The sequence below is a fragment of the Carlito syrichta genome, unplaced genomic scaffold (genome assembly GCF_000164805.1).
Source record: "Carlito syrichta isolate Samal-C Ts95f unplaced genomic scaffold, Tarsius_syrichta-2.0.1 Scaffold304031, whole genome shotgun sequence".
In the NCBI taxonomy this organism is placed as follows: Eukaryota; Metazoa; Chordata; class Mammalia; order Primates; family Tarsiidae; genus Carlito; species Carlito syrichta.
In genome coordinates, this window is record NW_007248127.1 from 824,800 (window position 1) to 841,571 (window position 16,772).

A 16,772-nucleotide genomic window follows, 5' to 3' on the forward strand; every position below is an offset into this window, starting at 1 on the left:
GCGATCCTTCCGCCTCAGCCTTCCAAGGAGCCGGAATTACAGGCATTCGCTACCACGCCCGGCTGATTTTTTGATTTATTGTAGAGATGAGGTCTTGCTTCCCAGGCGGGTCTCGAACCCACGGGCTCAGGCAGTCCACTCACCTCAGCCTCCCAAAGGCGCGGGATTACAGGCTGAGCCACCGAGCCCGGCTTAGAGTCCTTCTAATGTAACTAATGTTTTTTATTGTATTAATTTTATTTTATATTTGATTTGATTTGATTTGGAAATCTTACTGTGTTGCTCAGACTCGAGTGCCAGAGGCATGACCATGGTTCTCCACTGCCTTAATCTCCCGGGCTCAGGCAATCCTCCTGTCTCTGCCTCTCAAGTAGCTGGGACTCTAGGCACGCACCCACTGCCTGGCTAATTTTTTTTTGAGTTGGAGTCTCACTCTGTCGCCCAGACTGGAGTGCAGTGGCCGCTCCCAGCCACCACAGCCTCGACCTGCTGTGCTCCGGCGATCCTTCCGCCTCAGCCTTCCAACTAGCCAGAATTACAGGCATGCGCTACCACGCCCGGCTGACTTTTTTATTTATTGTAGAGATGAGGTCTCGCTGCCCAGGCGGGTCTCGAACCCGTGGGCTCAGGCAGTCCACTCACCTCAGCCTCCCAAAGGCGCGGGAAGCTAATTTTTAAAAAAGTTTTTGTAGTGACAGGGTTTCACTTTGTTACCTAGGCTGATCTCGAACTCCTGGGCTTAAGCAATCCTGCTGCCTTGACCTCCCAAAGTGCTGAGCTATCGCACCTGGTCTGTTAATGTCTTATTGATAGCTCTGCCAACCACTTGTCATGCTTTGGATCTATACACTAATAAAATAGTACTTCGGTAATGCTGTTTGTATTGTAGGTAATGTTCATAATCTTTTTTGCCAGTACCATAATTTTTAGTTCTTTTAATGACTCTAAGCTAGATCAGTGATAAATTATAGATAGTGAAAGGATTTATGACTTTTTTTGTTGTCATTGCTGGGAAGTGGGGGGGGTTGGTCATTTTACTACCTTTGGCTCTGTGAATCTTACTGTCCAGAGTACTAAAGATTAAATTAAAAGTTCAACTGGAATCAGTGCTATGTACTAAATCTCTATACTTAAGAATTCTTACGTATTGCAGACAAATGCCCTCTTTGTTGTTTTGTTTGTTATTTTGTGAAAAATAATATTATACTGGAGCAAGCTGGTTCAGATTCATACTATTTCAAATTTTAAGTATTATGCTTTAGGCCACTTAAGTTATTTTGTAGAAATAGATAAATGGAAAACTCAACTTAAACCCAGCCCACTGAATACCTAAACACTTTTGATATTTTAAAGGCGATGAGGAAATCATGAACTTTTTTGCTGGTGAGTGGCGGATATGGTTAACAATTTCACTAGGTTTGGAAAAAAATCGCTGACCCTACTTGCCAGGAAAATTGAAAGTTTAGTTTGTAAGCTGGCCTTTTTTCCTACCCTGTGCATCTGAGAAGTTTAACTTGGAGTTTAGCATTAATCTTTTATAATATAACTTGATAAATTTAATCTGATTTTATCACCGGCTTTAAATTATGCACTTCTGTGCAATTTACTAAGCTGAAAAAACTATTGAATTTTGTTAGTCTTTAAGTGTATTTTTTCTTTTCTACTTAATTTGAATTCAATCACTGATGTTCAGATTTTATTTTTGTCCTTCTAATAGCTAATAATAATTAAGTGGTTACTATTTGCTTCTCACTAATCCTCAAAATAAATTTTTGAGGTAGGTACTAGTATTATCTGTTTTATAGATGATACTTAAAGAGGTTAAGCAATTTATCCAAGTTAAACTATAAAATTGTACTACTATAAAATTGTGAAACTAGAATATGAACCTAGTTATATTTGTTTCTGAGGAATCTCCTGCTCCAAGACCTTGAAATTACATGGAATTTTCATTGACTGTAACAATCAATAATACTCTTCCCATCCAAGCCTGCCTATTTCTAATTTAGGATAGCGTATTTTTTTTTTTTTTTTTTTTGAGTTGGAGTCTCCCTCTGTCGCCCAGACTGAAGTGCAGTGGCTTCTCCCGGCCACCGCAGCCTCAACCTGCTGGGCTCCGGCAATCCTTCCGCCTCAGCCTTCCAAGTAGCTGGAACTACAGGCGCACGCTACCACACCCAGCTAATTTTTTGATTTATTGTAGAGATGAGGTCTCGCCAAGTTGCCCAGGCGGGTCTCAAACCCACAAGCTCAGGCAATCCACTCACCTCAGCCTCCCAAAGTGTGGGATTACAGGCTGAGCCACCGAGCCCGGCTGATAGTGTATTTTCTACTCTGATGTTTATCATCATTTTACGAGAGTTGAGCCGTAGGATTATTTTAATTGTTATCTAATTTGCTGAGTTTTTCGTCCAGCTAGAAACTCTTCTCACTGCAGTGTATTCCAATAAAATGATGCTGTATTTCATTGATTCCAAGGTGCAAGGTTTTGTCCCCTCTACATTTTAACATTGCTAAAATCTACCAGTTGAATTCTTGATAATTCTAAATAATAGCTAACATTATTTGACTGCTAATAAAATCTTAAACAATATCCAATGAAGGTAAACATTTTCTTAAACTTCTCCTTAATTTCAGTCATCTTTTATTAAGAACCACCATCTAGAGTCTCACATTTCCTATCATAACTAAACTCAGGGAAACCTTGGAGGAGAAAGAGAAGGGCAGGATTTAAGGTTTGAGTATGACATCTCCATTTCTTAATGGTTTCAGAACACTTCTCACAGAGTATTGTCAAAAAGCTAGATCTTTACCAAAATTAATAAAAGAAAAACATGATTTCTAGCATACTATTTATTTTGTGAGCAAATATGTGACAGCACAAAACTATGGTAGTCCCTTGCATTTTTTAAAATCCAAAAGAAATCCTGTTGAACAGTTGTAAAGGACTATTTCAGTTATAATGTTGCTACCTAGGAATTTAATTTTAAAGCTTAGAACTAGCAAGGAAAAGGCATTCTGAGTCAAGTGAATACAATAATTTATTAATTTAAGGCCCTTGGTTAGATTTCTGGAATAGACCTGTGTTTAATATAGGAAATCATAAGTAAGGGCAGCAAGTCACCTTATCTCAGTGACTCAAATTCCTGATAACTCTTTTCTTATTATTTCATGGTTCTTCATATTGGAACTTTGATTTTGCCTGATATCTTGAAATATGTATACACACATGTGCACAGATATATTCATTGTTGGCAAAATGTCCAAGTTATCAATGTGATATTTTCAAAAGCCAGGCACAGCTTTCTTAGATACCTCTAATGTGATGTCAGTATTCACATACAGTTTTTCTCCATAAATATCTAACCAAAGGAGATTGTCATGATTAGACTGCACAGTGGGCAAGGGCTTGAAAATATAGTAGTTTGTCACCAGAATTTGTTTTATTAGACTAATTGTTGAACTGATTTGTTACTTAGTATATGGCCACTTTTTAGCTTTCCGACCTGCCTTTCTGCAGCAGTTGATTGTATTGACTATCTCCTCTTCCTTGGTCCCTGGAACAGCCCTTTCTCTTTTCTGGTTCATCTTACTCTCCTTATCTCTAGTCTCGATCATTCAGATGCTAGTTCTTCCCCAGAATCTGAATCTTGGCATTTTTCTCTTCTTTACTTGCTGTTTTAAATTTCAGTAACCATCATATCTGCAAGTCTAGTCCCAGATTTTTCTTTGAGGTTCTAGCTTCCTATTTCCAGCTCTCTGATTACATCTCCATCTCAATATTCAGCATATGGTAGATCTAATAAAACTGTGGGAATATCTTGGTGATTTATTTAGCTGAGGCAGAGGGAACAAATGAAATAGCTAGGAAGGCTCTTTACATTGTTACTTGTATAGATAAGTGCATGTGTGTATATGTGTGTGGGTGCACGCACATACATATTTGTTTTAGCAGATGCTTTAAAGTGGAACTCAGTGATTAGAGAAAAATTATGATTTTAATGTGCTTCTTTGAGAAATTCTTCATCTGTACTTTAGGAATGTAGTAAATGGCTTATGATAAGCAAGCTGTACTTTGGGAGTGGTCCTTGTTCATCTTCCCATACCATTTTTGTCTTCTCTCCCTTCCTTTTCCATTACTTTGTAAGAGAAAATAACTCAGGAAACTGGTTTATAATCAGTAGTCTGGGAACTTCTGGGATTCTTTACCGGAATACCCATGGATGTTGCAGTCCTTGACGCAAGCACCATTGTTTTGGGATAGGAGTTTCATAATGGCTGTGGAGCAGAGAGGCTAAGTTGATAAACTGCAGTTGTCATCGTTTGTAGAAACTCAACTGGGAATCCTTTTCTGTCAACTTTTATTTCATCTGTAAATTAAAAAGGCATATTTCTTTTTTCTCCTACTCCCACTCCAACAAGTATGGACAGATTACTTAGGGACTTCTATTTCCAAAGATTCGGTAGTCTTTTGTAAAACCAGTTTATTCGCAAGAGCAGTGTCCTCTTTTCCCAGAACCACCTTTACTTGTTATCACAAACTTTGTTGTGAGTTAACTTGTCATCACTTTTTAGGAAAGTTTTTAGAGCTTTTTTCTGTAGATCAATTTTTATTTAAATAGAAGTTAAAGGGAATTGTAAGTAAATTTGTGTTTTAGAGGTTTTTAAAAAAAATCTCTATGCCAGATAAAATATAGTCATCAACATTCAAGTATTGTAGTTTTATGTTTATTTCTTACTAACTTTGCTAATAACCTTTAAAAAACTCCTGACCTTACTAATGTTCCTAATCAAACACTGTTCTTAATACCTAAACTAAATGATCTTTACATAAAATGCCGTAGATAGAAATAAGCTGAAAAGGACAGAAACCAAAAGAAAAATGGGAGGATATCCAAGACCACTTTTTTTGGAATTAGGTGAGCATTTATATGAAGCATCACACCTATATAGGTGTGTATAGGTATCTCTCTCTCTCTCTCTCTCTATATATATATATATAAATATATATATAGTTTATTTAGAGAAGGGAAGTCAGGAGGAAATGCTGTAGTTCTTTCAGCTTATAGAATCCCAAGAAAAACAAAACTTTTGTACTTTTGGAACATATTTTTTTTATAACTGATAGTACTCCAATGGTAATTTTTTCTAGATTTCTGTTATTAAAGCTAAAACTAATAATTGAGGATCATGATGACACAGATAAATAGTAAAGTAAATAGCATCCAGATATTTTGGGAAGTAGGGAGCGGTGATGGGCAGGAAGAAACTTTCCTTCATAGGGAATCAGTAGTTATAATGTTTTAATGACTTGGTTTTTAAAAATCTGTAAAGTGGAGATAGTATGTCTTCATAAAGGTTTATTTTTTTAGGATTAAAAGAGAATAATATATGTGAAGAGTTGGGAATAGTGCATAGTGTAAAGTATGCTGAGAAGGAAGAGACAAGCCACCAGTGGTTAAAAAGGTTTATTAAAGAAAAGAAGTCTACTGACTCTATAGAGAGAAACCTGCACACCTCCTCTCCCATCCCCCCCCTACAAACCCTATCATACAGCATTTAGTAAGCCCTCAGTAAATTTAGCACTTGCTGTTACTTGGATTTTTAAAAAGAGAAGCCATACTCTGGGACAGCTGATGATAAATGCACCTGCAATTTAAGATTTACCAAAGTAGTTAAGATATTTTAAAATTGTGTCTTCTTATTTCAGCGGCTTGTTGATTCTTGCTTTGGCAAAGTTAGCATATGATTGGAATCTCGTAGTTTAGTAGAATGCATAAATTTAATAACAGAATATTATAAGGAAATAACTATATCTGTCTTATTTTTCTTTGTTTTCAGGTTTCCCCTAAAAAAACCTATAAGGTAAGTTAGTTCATTTGTACTTCATACTACAGATTAGGCTAAATTTTCATTAGAAGCATTCTTTTGAAATTATGGTGGATTTTTGTGGTTTTTGGAAACATGAATCTAAGTAATTCAAAATGTTTTACAAATTTAAAATATAAAAGTTGCATTTTTTTCTGGAAAACAACATTGTTTTGATAATATTTTAATGTTTATAATGTAAGCCTTTTAAAAGTCATTCATATTGATACTTAAGATTACTCTATGAAGATATTTATTTTTAAATTTTATTTATGAATGTTTTGAATTGTGAGTGGCTTGAGAGTGAAAATTAATGGTTAGTTTTTGATGTATTTTATACCTGTGTAACTCCAACTGCCTGTAGTGAATAAACTTTGGCACTAGCTTATTCTTAATTAGTTTAAGACAGTAAAGAAGCTGGGCTCCGTGGCTCAGCCTGTAATCCCGTGCCTTGGGAGGCTGAGGTGAGTGGATTGCCTGAGCCCGCGGGTTCGAGACCCGCCTGGGCAACTTGGTGAGACCTCATCTCTACAATAAATCAAAAACTAGCCGGGCGTGGTAGCGCACGCCTGTAGTTCTAGCTACTCGGAAGGCTGAGGCGGAAGGATCGCTGGAACCCAGCAGGTTGAGGCTGCGGTGGGCGGGAGCGTGCCACTACACTCCAGTCTGGGCAACAGAGTGAAACTCCAACTCAAAAAAAAAAAAAGACAGTAAAGAAAGCATCCAAAATGTTCAAATATATCTGTACTTTTATCCATATCTGTGTATTTATTCATTTCCAGGGTTTAGAAGCCTCTTTTTCAGTACCTGTGCTTCACCATCTCTTCTCTCTCATCTTAATTATCATAAGTATTTTTAAAATGTAAACAGTTTGTCTTTCCTCATTGTTATAGTATTTTTGCTTTTTTTTTTAAGCATAGTCCAGGATACCAATGCTAACCTTGATTTTCAATTAATTAGTAGTGTATATATTATATTATAGTCTTTCTTGTTGCCAAGCCCTTATCTGAGCAGTATAATTGACTAGGAAATAGAAAAAAATAACAATTCTAGTGTCATTGATTCTGAAGGTGGTTGGCTAAGACTTCTGTGGCTAGAATTATATAGGCAGGCTTAAAGTGAGGCTTGCCTAAGATTTTTAATTTTATTTATTTATTTATTTATTTATTTATTTATTTATTTAAGAAAGCAGGATTTGAGAAGACAGGAAAGCTCCCACAGTGGGTGGGGGCTCAAAGGAGTTGCCCTTTTTGAAAATTTTAAACTGTTTTCATGCATGCTGTATTTATTTATGCAGTGATTTTGAAATTGAACCATAGTATATGTAGGATCAGAGAATGTATTAATTCTCTTAAAGCACTGTTTTTTGTCTGTTACATGGAAATTTAGTACTGACCTATGAAAACCACACACAAAAAGTAAGCACTTATTTCTAAAAATAAAATAGACTTTAATACTATTTTAATTATTTTAAGTACTTTTTTTTCCCCGGAGCCTGAGCTCTGTTACATGGAATGTAGTAGTGCAATCATAGCTCACTGTAACATCTAACTCCTGGACTCAAGCGATCTTCCTGCTTTAGCCTCTGTAATAGCTAGGACTATAGGTGCATGACACCATGTTCGCTTAATTTTTAATTTTTTGTAGAGATAAGATCTTGCTAATATTGCCAAAGCTGGCCTCAAACGATCCTTCTTGCCTCAGCTTCCCAAAGTGCTGGGATTACAAGCATGAGCCACTGTAATCTAGTAATAGCAAAACTGTATCTAGCAATCTGTAATCTAGTAAATAAACTTTGTATCACCAAAATTTCTTGAAAAGCATAAACTAGAGAGGCTTATGATACTGTGAAAGGTAAGTCAACTTCCTGGATTCTTTTTTCTCTCTCTCTCTCTCTCTCTTTCTTTCTTTCTTTCTTTCTTTTTCTTTCTTTTCCTTTTTTTGTGTGAGTTGGAGTCTCACTCTATTGCCCAGGCTGCAGTGCAGTGGCACACTCGTGGTTACTGCAGCCTCTACCTGCTGAACTCAGGCAATCCTTCCTCCTCAGCCTTCCAAGTAGTTGGAACTACAGGCATGTGCCACAATGACTGGCTAATTTTTTGATTTACTGTAAAGTTCTCACCAAGTTGCTCAGGCTGGTCTGGGCAATTCTCTTGCCTATGCCTCCCAAAGTGCTGGGGTTACTGGCATGAGCCCTCACACCTGGCTGATTTCCTGGTTTCTCTTTATAAGACATACTTTGGGGATTTTTAAATTAAGTTTTAATTCTAATGATTTTTTTACAGTAAACATTTGATTGCTTTAATTTAGGCATGGAAGTATTTTGAACCGAGAGTCACCAACAGATAAGAAGCAGAAAGTTGATCGCATCGCATCACATGATTTTGACCCCACAGGTAAAACACTATTTATTCTTTCAAAGAATAATATAGCTTAAAGTACCTGAAACATTGAGGAATAGTTGTTTGACCTGTTTTAGGACTCTCTTCGCTCCCCCAGTTATATCACATAAAACCTTTGCATTCAGTAGGAGCGCAAGCATTTTTACCTTTCAGCACAGCATGTTCCACTATAGAAGCATTATTGTAGAGTGTATTATATTTTAAAATAATGATAATGGTAGAAATAGTTATAGCTGGAGACTTTGGTAAGACTAAAGACTCAGTATTAAGGTGAATCATGATATGAGCCAGAAGTATGTCATAAAATCAAGCCTATAACAGCTATAAACTTCTGTAGTCATTTAAAAATTCAATTGCGAACATGGTAAATTGACATATTAGGTAAATTACATCTTCAGAAATTAAGATGGTCTCATTTTAGAGTAAACAAATGAATAGAAATCCATTTTTCTTTAATCAAAATATTCTGAACTCAGAGAGCTGCCTTTCAACCTAACTAGTGTTGATCTTGCCTAGAGTTTTCATGTTAGCAGATTTTTAACTATTTATATTTTTAATATTATGCTTATAGATTGAACTCCTCTCATAAAATATAGGTTTTTCCCTTTTGCTTTCTCCTTGTAAACTCATTTAGGATTTAGTTTATAAAAATTGCTTTGTAATATTGCTTTTGTCACTTGAAACTGATATTTTTTGGTGTACAAACTGTTTTATTCAGTTGTATTTTCCTTTTATGAAAGATAAAGTAAATGCTGAGAGCTCAGATACATAAAAATTATGTATCTATTTTTAGATATCTTTACAGTAATATGTTTTATGTATCTAATTAAGATGTTCATACTTTTAGTATTATTTGCTCTTTTATTTTGAAAGCATAACTAGTATCTAAGAAGAGAGAACTAGGAAGTAAATAGCTAATAATTTTCTGCATGTGGGGTACTATGTAAAAGGAAATCCAGTCATCAATTTAGGAGGCTTTGGTGGTGGGAGTATGTAATATACCACTTAGGGATCTCTGTGAAGAGAGAATTTTCTATTCTGACACCTAATTTTGAAGTCATGGGGCTCAGAGGCTTTCATTTATTTGTTATTCATAGTTATTTTCTTGCTAATAAGGGTCAAAAGTTTCTGCTTTATGTCCATAAAAATATTACACTCTTGTTATATTTATTGTCTGTTGTTCATCTATGATGTGCCCATCTCCAAAGACAGATTTAGCAAATGGGGTTTGCAGTATTTCATAATGAGGTTATTAGAGCTGTTAGTGCTTTTGTCATCTGTACAGTTATCAGGTCATATATTTGGTATACTATTCATGTGTTGTTTTGTTTAAATGTATTTTTATTGCACTGTCTTTTCTTCGATAAATCTTTAAAATATGTCATTACCTGTGCTGTTTGTGACTATTCTAATTGCTGTCATCTATGATGTTCATACTTTGTGTTTGCACGATTTAACTTGATCATGATTCATTCTTTTTTTCCCCATGAGTTTTTCCCCTTACATTGGTCTCCATATTTTCTATATCTCTCTCCTTTTCTCCCGCTCTTGTGCAGATAGCTCCTCCAAGAAGAAAAAGTCTAGTTCAGAGGAGAGTAGATCCGAGATATATGGTAAGCTAATGTAGCTAATTCAGCCTTTCCCTTTGGAGCTTGCTTCTGCTGTTTCTTTTGTTCTTTCCTTTTCTTTCTTTCTTTTTCTTTTCTTTTCTTTTTTAAATAACTGCAGCCTTTCCTGTGTCTGCTCTGCATGGCATGATCTACTGCAGGGAAAGGGAGCCTGGGGTTTTAATGTGGCTGTATGGAAGCTTAAGGTTGCTAGAAACTAACATTGTAGATTAAGAATAGGCCACATTGCCCATCTTCTCTTTCATCTTATTTATGTTAGGAAAGTGATTGTCTCTAATGTGTTTAGGTCAGGCTCCTTCAAATAACATAAATGGGTTTTGGATTCTTGTCATCTTTCTTCCCCTGTCTCATTTGCAGAGTTTGGATTATGAAGAGTTGAGCCATTAAGTCTTTTTCTCTAAGAATAGTACTAGTGTAATTTAGATGTATTATTGGTTCTTGGAGATTTTTATTTCATTTTTTATTGATTTATTTTTAATTGCTTTGTCATCTGGAAAAGTCATTTTTATATAATTTATCCTCAATAGCAAAAATACGTATTTTATTTTTATAGCTTAAAGAATTAATCTATGACTTTTAGAAGTTATCTGAAGCATATTCTGAATGAAAAATTTTCAAAATGGTACCTTTTAAAAATGATCTTCACAAAGAGCAAATTTAACCCAAGTGGTCAACTTTTGTAACAGATGATTGAAATGCTAATATTTCCAGACTGCATCCTGTCTTCCAAAGATACAGTAAACCATGTTTGTAAAGTTTATACATATCTTTCCTTTTCCTTTGCAGTTTTACCTGCCTTCTTTCCTTCTTTTGGCATCTATTAGTTTTTTGAGAAAAGTAATAGGACAGACACTACTTGGAACCAAAACTTGAAAAATAATTTCTGAAAGACTAATAAGTGATTTCTTTTTAGGAAGATGCCAAATGTGGCCCTCAAAGGAAAATCAGTTCTTCTTTAATAGAGCCATAAGTTTATCAAGTGGAAGTTTCCCCAGGTGCTGTTGTTTCTTAACTTGACTTAAGTGAGAAGAAAAAAATATGTGGACTCGCCCACCTTCCTTTTAAAACATTTGGCAATTCACATCTACTGGCACTTGAACTTGTAGCATCAGATATATTTTAGTATTATGAAGGCTCAGTGTTTTCTTCTAAACCAGTTAATGCTTCAGTGTTAGATACATACACATAGTTCTTTTTTTTTTTTTTTTTTGAGTTGGAGTCTCACTCTGTCACCTAGACTGGAGTGCAGTGGCTGCTCCCGGCCACTGCAGCCTCAACCTGCTGGGCTCCGGCAATCCTTCCACCACAGCCTTCCAAGTAGCTGGAACTACAGGCGCGCGCTACCACACCCGGCTAATTTTTGATTTATTATAGAGATGAGGTCTCGAACCCGCAGACTCAGGCAATCCACTCACCTCGGCCTCCCAAAGTGCTGGGATTACAGGCTGAACCACCGAGCCCGGCCCACATAGTTCTTACTTGGATTTTTATGACTAGTACTTTTTCTGTAGTTATACCTTTTACAGTAAGCAGGAAATGTATAACCATGCACTGTGGCATGTCAGGCTTATGCTTTGTCTTCCCTCCAAGATATTTTTGCTCTTTATAAGTAAGAAATAGCTTCCTAATTCCTCGAAACTGTTTTTCTTTTCTATATAAAGAGCTTCCTATAGTCTATTCTCTTCTTAGGAACATGAACATTATCCTTATAACTTCATTCTTTTCCAGTAGTTATTATAAAGTTGTATTTTGTCCCCTTTCTGGTTTCCTAGGTCTGTGGTATATATGTAGAAACTTGTTGTGTGCTTTGGATAAGGGCTAACAATTTAGGAAACTATGACTAGAAATATTATACTAATATTTTTCTTACCAGTGATAGGAATATTAATGCTAGTTCAGACATGCCTTTGGCTTGGTAGTAGTAGTAGAAACATTTTAAGTGGTAATTGGGAAGTAAGGTGTGGCTTCTGTGTTTGCTTCTCGAGAACCCTTGAAATACTTTTTTTGGAAGGACTAAGCCCACGAATCCTCAAAAGGCACTTATCAAAGGGATGAGTTGATTAGAACAGAGAGCATGCTAAGGTAAATCTCTTTGACATTATAATATTTTATCACCCGTGTGAATATTACTCTTTAGCTTGAGTGCAGTCTCCATGGGTGAAAAGTTTCTTTAGGGAATCAAGGAAAACTCAGTATTACTGGAATATGACTGAGTAGAGTTATAGCAACGGGTGGCATTCTGCTTTAGTGTAGTGTCTTGTTACAAGTCCACTTCAAGCTTTTGAAATTGTACATTGTTTTCTCTTAGGGTACAATTCATTAGCTGAGTACTTAACACAAATGCTAGTTACTCACTTACAAATTATTTATTTTAAAAGTTCTTAGTCATTTTTAGAGCTACTTTGTGATATATTTTAAAAGGAAAATGTGCTGGACCTGGTGGCTCATGCTTGTAATCCCAGCACTTTGGGAGGTGGAGGCAGGAGAATTGCTTGAGTCCAGGGGTTAGAGACCAACAAGAAAAGTGTTTATCTGTGCACTCAGTCAACATTTATTTTATTTCCCCTGTGTCCTTTGAAATCTATTGAATATTTATGGATGTGTTTTCTGATCTGCAATTTTAATAATACTTGATTTTTTATTTTTCTTACTAATGTTATAAGGGAAAACTTCTGTGGGTTACTGTGGGAAATGAGAGATTCAGAAAGGTGTGTCTATGGCTAGACTTCCCTGAACAGGCAGTATCTCTTCTGATCGCAGAAGCTAAGCAAGGTTGAGAGAGCCAGCAAGGAAATTTTGAGTTAGACAATAGCTTCTTCCTATTTTCTGTCTTGGTGTCATGAAGAGATTCCTGTTGATAAAGATAAACTGTGTCTTATTTAAGCTGTCTTAGTGTACTCAGGCTGTCATAACAAAATACCATAAACTATATGGTTTAAGCAACAGAAATTTATTTTTTCACAGTTCTGGAGATTGGAAGTCTAAGATCAGCTTGCCAGTGTGGTTAGGTTCTGGTGAAGGTTCTCTTGCTGGCTTACAGATAGCTGCCATCTTGTTGTGTTTCTATGTGGCCTTTGCTTGTTGTGTGCCCTGAGAGAGGGAGAGAAGACAGAAGCTGTCTGATGTCCCTTCCAATTCCTTTATGAAGGGGTCTCATCCTCATGACCTCATCTAATGCTTATTATCTCTAAAAAACCTCATCTCCAAATACCATCACATTGGGGGTAAGGGCTTCAGCATATGAATTAGGGTGGGGGACACACACACACACATTTAGTCCATAACGGAAGTAAACTGTCAGTACTTGAAATATCCTGGTCTGGTACTTAACTGCTATTTTTTAAACAAATTTGTATCTTTTTCTTATTTAGGCTTTTCATATCTTAAAAAGAAAAGTTTTTTTGTTTGATTATTGCTCCCACCAAGTAGTTATTCACTTTTTTCTTCTACAGCCTTACAAAGAGAATTCTGCATGAACCTTCTACATCCTCAAAACCATTTACCTCTTAATCTTTTATAATCTGACTTCTGAACTCATACTATCTGAAAGATGAACAAAAACATCCTACTTGAAAACTCATAACTTTTTTCCCTCAGTTCTCTCTCATTTCCTTCTAAACCATTTGGCAATGCTGATGCCCTCTGTTTTTTTTATGAGATTGCATCAGACTGGTTCTTTTCTATTTGAAATTGTTTTGTCTCTGTTTACTTGCTTTTCCCCCTCTTATACATGTAGGCATGACTCAAGTTTCTGTCCCCAATCAGTCTTCTAGTCTCCTGTCTAAATAGTCCTCAAATTCAGAGTGACCAAACTGGAGTTCGTCATTGCTCCCTACAGCTAGAAATCAATTTTGCTCTTGATTTCCCTAATGTTTTTTAATGGCACTGTCATTCTTCTATTCACCTAGTGTTATGTCCTTAAAGTCATCTTTGACTTTTCCATTTCCCTTGTCCCCTGTGGTTAACTATTTGGCAGATCTCCTTGATTCTACCATTACAGTATTTTTTATCCTTCACTTTTTGGTTCTGTTCCCACTGCCTTGTCCAGTTTTTCATCATTTCCCTAGACTAATAGCTTCATAACTTTCTTTTATTTCAATTTCACATTGATTCATTTTCTTTTCTCTTTTCTACTACATTCTCCCTTGATCTGTCAGGTTAATATTACTATATTAAGGATTTGGTCATTCACTTGCTAGGAAAGTACAAATAGTTATTAAGGCATGGCACAGTTTGTTTCCAATTTATCATTCTACTTTAATTTACTGTTCACTTAAAGGTGTACCAGATTCTCCAAATTTTTATTTCCCAAGTATGTTTTGTTATTCTCCGTTTGCTCATGCCATTCCTGTTATCTTGAATGGTTTACCACCTGTAATTTAGACTCCTACTCATCTTTCAAAATTCAGTTCAAATACTGCCTTTTTCATGAGACTTTCCTCTTATTGCCTATCTATATTTGTTGTTTCTAAACTTTGACATCTTGCTTTGTATTTAATTATTTGTATTTATATTCACCCATGCATTTTCCATGATGCCTAACTCATTGGAAGCACTTATTAAGTGAGTTTTGAACAAATGATTGTTGCAATTGAGATGAAGTATTTTAGCAGAGACAACTGACAGAATAAGATCTTGACTCATCTCAATTGGCTCTTTCTTCCCTTCTGAAAAACTTTAAACTAGAAGAAAGCGCAATTTAGAAGAGGGACTTATTTCTGGTAATGGTCGAAAAGAATGAAATTGGCATACTTGGAATTTAAGGCTTCTCTTGCTGGCAGGATTGTGCATTTAGAATCAAGAAGCTTCTTAAAGGATTATCTGAGGTCTTACTCGTAAAACATGTATGTCTGGCACCAGTTTTAAAATGAGCTGTTTTTATGAGGTTGCACATGGTCTTTCTCCACTCCCTTCCCTGAAGCTAATTCTTAAGAGGTGAGACTTAGAGAAGTTTGGCCATGAAATAAAATAAAAGGTGAAGAAAGACTAATTTGCTTTCACTGAAATAAATGCAGTATGGAAAGTTTAGCATGTTACCTTACATGTATAACACCTCATTTTTATTAATATACTATCTGGTATTGTGGTTGTGAAACTCACAAAGTATTACAAAGGCTTAATTTTTTTACTTTCAAAATATGATTGTTGATAATTATCTGTTGAGTAAGAAGCCATTTTTAAATATTGATTTTAGATGGCACATTGTTATAACCGAAAAAGCATGTCCTTTGTTATGAAGAGGAAATAAAATTTGGGATGGTATTTGTGTAAATTTGATAGAATATCTTTACTTCACTTAGGAGATGAAGTATGATATTATCAGTGTCCAAGTGAAATATCATGATTTTTAAAAAGACAGGAAATAAAGAAAAATTTCTTTGTAACTAGAGGAGTTATTTGGAGATAGATAATCAAATTATTGTGGTTGGAATTTTGCCAGGGGCAGAAGGTTAGTGTTCTTATAGAAGTAATTCTCTACTTTGCATAGTCTTCAAAACTGTGATTTTTAAAAAATTAATATATGATTGGGTATAATTAATTTAAAATTTCCTTTATGTAAAATACCTTCCAATTTATTTAGTAACTATTCATTAAGTACCTATTATATGCCAGGCACTGTGCTAAGGAATAGGGATACAAAGGGAATAGGAGACAATATCTGCTTTCTAGATGCTCATTGTCTAGTACGAAAGAAAGAATTGCAATACATTTTGATAAGTACAGTATCAGATATGTACTCATTTATGATTATTCATATGCACTTTAAACATAGCTGTGAAAAAGATCTTCATATAGCACCAACAACAATGAGAATGAAGAAGTACTACTATTGTGCCTAAGTTTGAAAGAAGTTTAAGCTTTTTTTTTTTTAAATTTTGGATTGAGGTCTTACTTTGTCACCCAGGCTGGAGTGCAGCAGCATGTTCATGGTTCACTGCAGGCTCAACCTACTGAGCTCAGGCGATCTTTCCGCTTCAGCCTTCTGCTGTGCACCACCATGCCTGGCTAACATTGTGAATTTTTGTAGAGATGAGGTCTTGCTGTACTGCCCAGGCTGGTCTTGAACTCCTGGGTTCAATCAACCCTCCTGCCTCAGCCTCCCAAAGTGCTAGGATTATAGGTGTGAGCCACTGCTTCCTGCCGAGAGTTTAAGACTTATTGCTATCTTGCTGAATACTCTGCTTGTTTCCATATAAAATGCTGGTTACAACTCATATCAAAGTGATCGTGTGATCTTACAGAGCTCATATTCAAAGATACACACTTTTATATGGTAATGATACTAATAATCTTTATGCCAGACATTAACAGATTTAGCAACAAAGCAAAACCATGGACTATATATGTTGTAAAAAACAGAAAAAGTAAAAATGATGAAAGCTAGTTTTATTATTTTTTTTAATCAATGAAATTTGAAAATGGCTGTTTTGGAGTTAGTTATTTTTCCTTCTTCTATAATATGTAGGGCCTGTTATCTGTACCATATTCTGATGTTTGGTTAAACATTGTCATTGGTTTTTTATTTGCTTTACCAAGATTTTTTATTTCCTTACCAAGATTTTATGTTTTTTGAGAGCAAAGTATTCCTCGTAGTTTTACATTCTTCTCATCACCTACAGACTAATATAGACAGGTACTCAAGGCAAATTTGCTAAAACAAACAAAAGAAGTAGGATTTTGTTTGTTTTTTTGTCACAAAGGACATTCCAAATAGTTTAGCCAATATTAGAGATTTCAGTGTTACTGAGGGGGGAATTCATCCCTCTGTAATAGATTAAAACAGCTCCTGATCAACAAGTAAAATATTCCTCTCAAAAAAAGGGAAAAATATTTCATTTGATTTTCTTTTTCTTTTTTTCTTTTTTTTTTTTTG

General features: G+C 35.5%; 1 protein-coding gene across 1 annotated transcript in view; it reads left to right on the forward strand.

The window, feature by feature from the left end:
* ARHGEF12 (Rho guanine nucleotide exchange factor 12) overlaps positions 1-16,772 on the forward strand; it is a 142,595-nt gene that overhangs the window by 67,352 nt on the left and 58,471 nt on the right. Inside the window, exons 2-4 of the mRNA XM_008059428.2 lie at positions 5,842-5,865; positions 8,179-8,264; positions 9,827-9,883. Of these exons, the coding sequence (XP_008057619.2) occupies positions 5,842-5,865; positions 8,179-8,264; positions 9,827-9,883 (167 nt within the window). The remainder of the gene's footprint in view (positions 1-5,841; positions 5,866-8,178; positions 8,265-9,826; positions 9,884-16,772) is intronic.